The sequence below is a fragment of the Labeo rohita genome, chromosome 11 (genome assembly GCF_022985175.1).
Source record: "Labeo rohita strain BAU-BD-2019 chromosome 11, IGBB_LRoh.1.0, whole genome shotgun sequence".
Taxonomy (NCBI): domain Eukaryota; kingdom Metazoa; phylum Chordata; class Actinopteri; order Cypriniformes; family Cyprinidae; genus Labeo; species Labeo rohita.
In genome coordinates this window covers 20,124,240-20,130,329 of record NC_066879.1, presented here as the reverse complement: position 1 = coordinate 20,130,329, position 6,090 = coordinate 20,124,240, and the positions used below count along the sequence as shown (strand labels likewise).

Genomic DNA, 6,090 nt, shown 5'->3' with positions numbered 1-6,090 from the left:
AGGGATACAGGATGAGGGCCTCGAGACGCGGCGTCTCGTTCCCTCGGGGAACCAGGGTTACATACGTAACCTGAGACGTTCCCCTTCAGGAACTCGAGCCGCGTCGAAACGCTTTGGGAACGAGATGCCCACGCCGCCAGAAGCCGAGTCCCTGCCTAGGAAGAGCTAGGACAAAGGACAGAAGAGCCAGGAGCGACTCGCAAGTCCAGGTCGTAAAACCTGACAAAAGTAAGGGGCGTGGACCATCCCGCAGCATTACAGATGTCCTGAATAGAGACACCTTCAAGAAAAGCTTTGGAGGCCGAAACACTCCGGGTTGAGTGAGCCTTGACCCCTAAAGGAGGAGGGAGACCAGAGGACTCATATGCAGTAGAGATAGCATCCACTATCCAACGACTTAAGGTTTGTTTGGTGGCCGGAAAGCCACGCTTAGCCGGACCATAGCAAACGAAAAGCTGATCAGATTTTCTCCACCTGGCTGCTCTGTGGACGTACGTGTCCAGCGCTCGAACTGGACACATACAGTTTAGCTTCTGCTGGTCGGGCTCCCGGAAGGGAGGAGGACAAAAGGCCTGAAGTACGACTGGCCGTGGTGCTGAGGAGGGGACTTTAGGGACATAACCCGAACGAGGGTGCAAAAAAGCTTTTGCCAAACCTGGCGCAAAGTCCAGAAAAGAAAGGGCCACTGAAAGGGCCTGGAGATCCCCAACTCTCTTAAGAGAAGTAATAGCAATAAGCAAAACTGTCTTAATCGTAAGGTGACGATCGGAAATCTCTTCAATAGGCTCGAAAGGAGGCCTACAGAGAGCCTCTAGCACCAGCGACAAGTCCCATGAGGGGACACGAGAACGTACAGGAGGCCTCAGCCTCAGTGCACCGCGGAGGAAACGAGAGACAAGGGGGTCTTTACCCACAGAGAGACCACCGAGAGGGGCGTGGTAGGCCGCAATGGCCGCCACGTAGACCTTCAGGGTGGAGTGGGATAACCCTGCGGAAAGCCTATCCTGCAGGAACTCCAGCACTGTACCAACTGGGCAGTTAACTGGGTCCTGCTGGTGGCGTTCACACCAAGAAGTGAAAAGCCTCCACTTCAAGGCATAAAGTTTCCTCGTAGAGGGAGCTCTAGATTGGAGGATGGTCTCAACAACCTCGGTTGAGAGACCGGAAGCTAAGAGATGTGCCCCCTCAGGGGCCACACCCAAAGTTTCCACAGCTCCGGGCGAGGGTGAAACACAGTACCCCCCGCCTGTGAGAGGAGATCTCTCCTGACGGGAATCTCCCAGGGAGAGCCGTCGAGGAGAGAAATCAGGTCCGAGAACCATACTCGGCCCGGCCAGTACGGGGCTACTAGAAGGAGGGACACCCCGTCCCGGCGCACTCTCTCTAGAACTCCCGGGAGCAGAGCGATCGGGGGAAAGGCGTACAGACGAAGCCTCGGCCACGTCTGTACCATGGCATCCAGCCCCAGGGGAGCTGGATGAGCTAGAGAGTACCAGAGGGGACATTGCGTGTTCTCCCTCGTGGCAAAAAGGTCCACTTGGGCTGGACCAAAAACTCTCCAGATCTGCTTCACCACCTCGGGGTGAAGCATCCATTCCCCGGGCCTCGGCCCCTGTCTCGACAGGATGTCTGCTGCCACATTTAAGTACCCCGGTAAGTAAACCGCTCTCAGCGAGAGGAGTTTGCCCCGGGACCACACAAGGATCTGGTGCGCCAGCTTGTACAAGGGGCGCGAACGCAGACCTCCCTGGTGGTTGATGTAAGAGACCACCGATGTGTTGTCGGTGCGGACCAACACATGACGGTCTCTTAGGTCCGGGAGAAAGTGCTTCAGCGCTTGGAACACGGCCAGCATCTCCAGGCAATTTATGTGCCAAGTGAGTTGGTGACCTCTCCACAGACCGCGGGCGGTGTGGCCACTCATGACCGCACCCCAACCGGTGAGGGAAGCATCTGTTGCTAGCGTTACGCGGCGACAAGGAGCTCCCAGCACCGGCCCCTGAGACAGGAACCAGGGATTCCTCCACATGTCCAAGGCACGTAGGCATCGCCGCGTGACCTTGATCATGCGAAGCGGGTTTCCCCTCGGGGAGAACCCCTGGTTTTGAGCCACCACTGTAGGGGTCTCATGTACAGCAGGCCAAAAGGTATCACGTTGGACGCAGCCGCCATCAGACCCAGCAGTTGTTGAAACTGCTTGACAGTGAGTGACCGGCCTACTTTGACTCTCCTGACTGCAGCAAGGATCGACTCTATCCGAGCAGGAGACAACCGTGCCTGCATCGTGGTCGAGTCCCACACCACACCTAGATAAGTGGTTCTCTGTAATGGAGACAACACACTTTTCTTGGCGTTCAGTCTCAGCCCCAACTCTTTCATGTGAGCGAGCACAACATCTCGATGCTGAGCCGCTAACTGTTCCGACTGTGCTAGGATTAACCAGTCGTCGATATAGTTTAGAATGCGGATGCCCTGGAGTCGCAGCGGAGCCAGAGCTGCATCCACACACTTGGTAAAAGTGCGGGGGGAGAGTGCTAGGCCGAACGGAAGAACCCGATATTGGTATGCTTCGCCCCTGAAAGCAAACCTCAGGAACTTCCTGTGTTGAGGAAGGATGGAGACATGGAAGTACGCGTCTTTCAGATCTATCGTCACAAACCAGTCCTCGGACCTGATTTGTGACACTACTTGCTTGAGAGTAAGCATCCTGAACTTCAGCTTCATGACTGAGCGGTTCAGAACACGAAGATCTAAAATGGGACGCAGGCCCCCATCCTTCTTCGGAACAATGAAATACCGGCTGTAGAACCCGGACTCCCTGTCGTGAGGAGGGACCACCTCGATGGCCTCCTTCCTCAGAAGAGAAACTACTTCTTGTTCCATTACCAGACCCTGCTCGGGGCCCACCAAGGTGGGAGAGACCCCGACAAATGGCGGCGGAGGAGCGCCGAACTGTATTCGATACCCTCTTTCTACAGTATGCAGGACCCAAGCAGACACATTGGGCAGTAGTTTCCACGCTGCCAAATGATCTACTAAGGGAACCAGTCTCTCGAGACTGGCCTCTGGTGTTTGTTGAGCCGCTAGAACGGTGTCCTGTAACGGTTGCCCGGCAGGAAGCACCTGAACTAGCGGCCTCAGAGACCCCCTCGGGGGTGGCGAGCTCCCCCGGCCCCGCTACGTTGCCGGGCGGGAGAAACCGAGGTATATGCTCGCTGGAGGCCGCTGCGCCCTGAAGCACCGGCAGGGTTAGCGAAACGGTCTCCTGAGGGCACAGGGGGGAGGCGGACACCGAGGAATGCGGTGCACCCCGCCTTACCCCCCCTTGGGGCTGCCCTCAGCGGTCCTGAACTGTCAGGACCGCTTAGTCGAGGACTTCTTAGACTGCAGCACGACCCTCAGGTCGGGCCTCGCCTTAGAAGTCCCCGACTTAGAGCGTACGACCACTCGCTCTCGATGGGGCGGAGTGCGAGTGGCCACGCTCTGTTTCTGTGCCTGTCTATATGAGGAGCTGGTAGACGGCCGAGGCTGCTCCCGCCCAGCAGCCTCGCGAGCTGGATGGCGGAGGGGGAGGAACCGCTGGAACGCCGCCGCTTGTTTACGAGCCTCCTGGTACCTGTCGACGACCGAGTTAACGGAGTCGCCGAACAGGCCAGAAGGCGAAAGCGGGGCGTCCAGAAGGAAGACCCTGTCCTTTTCTTTCATATCGGACAGGGTCAACCAAAGATGCCTCTCCGCGGCCACTAGGGCAGCCATAGACCGCCCGATAGCGCGAACGGTCTCCTTAGTGGCGCGGAGAGCAAGATCAGCGGTCCTCCTAACCTCCGCGATATCAGCATCTTTGATCTCCTCTCCCTCATCCAGCTCTTTTAGCAGGTCAGCCTGGTATGCCTGCAACACGGACATCGTGTGCAGACACGCACCAGCCTGACCTGCCGCCGTGTACCCCTTGCCGACCAACGCTGAGGTGACTCGCAGCGGTTTGGTCGGCAATACCGGAGCCTTGAGAGACGATGCCGAACCGGGGGACAGATAGCTGGCGAGAGTCTGTTCCACCCGTGGCATCGCTCTATAGCCGCGCTCATCCAGCCCCGCAACGCTGCCATAATTATAGGAAGCGGGGATGAACAAGCGGGCTGAGAAAGGGAATTCCACGATCTCGACACCTCGGTGTGGAGATCGGGAAAAAAAAAGGGAAGGCTCCGGCGGGCTGAAGGTGGCCGAGACTGCAGAAATCTCTCATCCAGTCTACTTCTCTGAGGCTCGGCCTGTGACTCGGCGGGCCAATCTATTTTAAGCTTCTCAACCGCACGAGTCACAACCTCCAGCAGCTCCTCATATTGCACAGATTGAGGTGTATCGACGATCTCGACCTCACCCCCCTCGGAGGATGAGAGACGGACCGTCGAGCCCGATCGGGCTGCGGATCTGCCGGGTGAGGCAGAAGATAGGGGGACACCCGTCTCCATACCCTCCAGCAGATCCAACTGCGAACCCCACGAGTGCAGTGCCCGCTCCGCCTCGGCGGAAGCGGGACCAGACCCGCGAGGAGCGCTGGTGAAGGCTCCCTCCTCGAAGAGAGCCTTCCGGGAGCGGAGCGTGCGCATCGGAAAAAGATCGCAATGCGGGCAATCGGCTTTCTCGAAAGCCGATGCCGCATGCTCCGCTCCCAGACAAACCACGCATAGAGCGTGTGTATCCCCGCTCGTGATGTAGCGAGGGCAGGGAGGAACACACGCTCTAAAACATGGTTTGTCTATGTTCTTAGTCTTCTCACTCTTCTTAGACATTGTGCTCAGAAATAAAAGTGGTGCAAACTAGCAACCAAAACGAGCACAAAACACACATACACAGAGCGCTGCTGAAAGACAGAAGCTGACGCCGGTTTCCAACGCACGTGTATTTATAGCTTCGTGGTTGGTGACGTCACCCGCCGTTGACGTCTCGCTCTTCCATTGGACTGATTACACATGTGATTCAGAGCACGGTCACGCTGAAGGCGTTCCCAAAGCGTTTCGACACGGCTCGAGTTCCTGAAGGGGAACATAATATTTTTTTCATTGTAAAAAAAAATAGTTTTATAAGATTTATTCATTTATTTATGTGTACACATTTATTTTTTTAATCAAGATCATTTTTTTATCCCAAATTAAGTTGGATATAATGGACCAGGGTGTGAATGTGTGTGTGTGTGTGTGTGTGTGTGTGTGTATATATATATATATATATATATATATATAACTTGCTAAATTGCTAAAGATTTTTGTAAAGATTTTATTTGTTTTGACATATTTTATTTATCAAGGTCACTTGATTAAAAAAAAAAAAAATTATAATTAAAATTAATTATAATTAAAATTATAATTAAAAAAATTTAAATAGTATAATAGTATATATACTATAATATATATATATATATATATATATATATATATATATATATATATATATATACACATTTTTTAATCAAGGTCACTTGTTTCTCCCAAATTAACTGGATACACTGGACTAGGGTTTGTTGATACTTGAGCGACTTGGTTATTGATTTAATTTTTATTCCGCTTATTAAATTCATCAACTCTGCACTTGTCCACTGTAAATGTTTTGATAAGTAATCATTAACACAACAATCTGCATGACTCATGTGTTGAGAAACACTTAGCCTTCAAAGCTGCAGCATTGCATTCTAAACCCGGTCCATCACCATGTTAAAAAACAACAAAAGACAAACCCATGATCAGGGGGACACTCCTTCCAACTCCCCCTAAATCTACACCTATGAATACATGGATGCACACACAGGCTCGTAAATCTCTCCAGCCACTTGAGACAGCACAATCTTTCGCTATCAGGCAGCAGCACCGCCGCCTCTCTCCTCACACGCCGCTGTTAGTTATTCAGAGTGTTTGGTGCGGAGTGAGTGTCTGTAGCAGTGCTGGGGGCCAGACCTATCGAACTGGGCCATAATGGATGCAATACATCAATGCGTTTGAGCTCAGCAACTTTAATTAGGCTTTCCTGGTCATTTCATCAATGCCCCCCCTCCACAACTGTCCTCAGCCTACCCCTCCCTCACCGCTGGGATTTGCT

At 53.2% G+C, this 6,090-nt stretch overlaps 1 protein-coding gene across 1 annotated transcript; it reads right to left on the bottom strand.

Annotated features, from left to right (window-relative positions):
- Positions 1-795: 795 nt before the first annotated feature.
- On the bottom strand, positions 796-4,790 carry LOC127173496 (uncharacterized). The gene is given in 5 exon segments (XM_051123410.1): positions 796-2,100; positions 2,103-2,972; positions 3,064-3,265; positions 3,415-4,136; positions 4,253-4,790. Coding segments are annotated over 5 exon segments (3,264 nt in total). The 3' UTR covers positions 796-1,168.
- Positions 4,791-6,090: the final 1,300 nt, after the last annotated feature.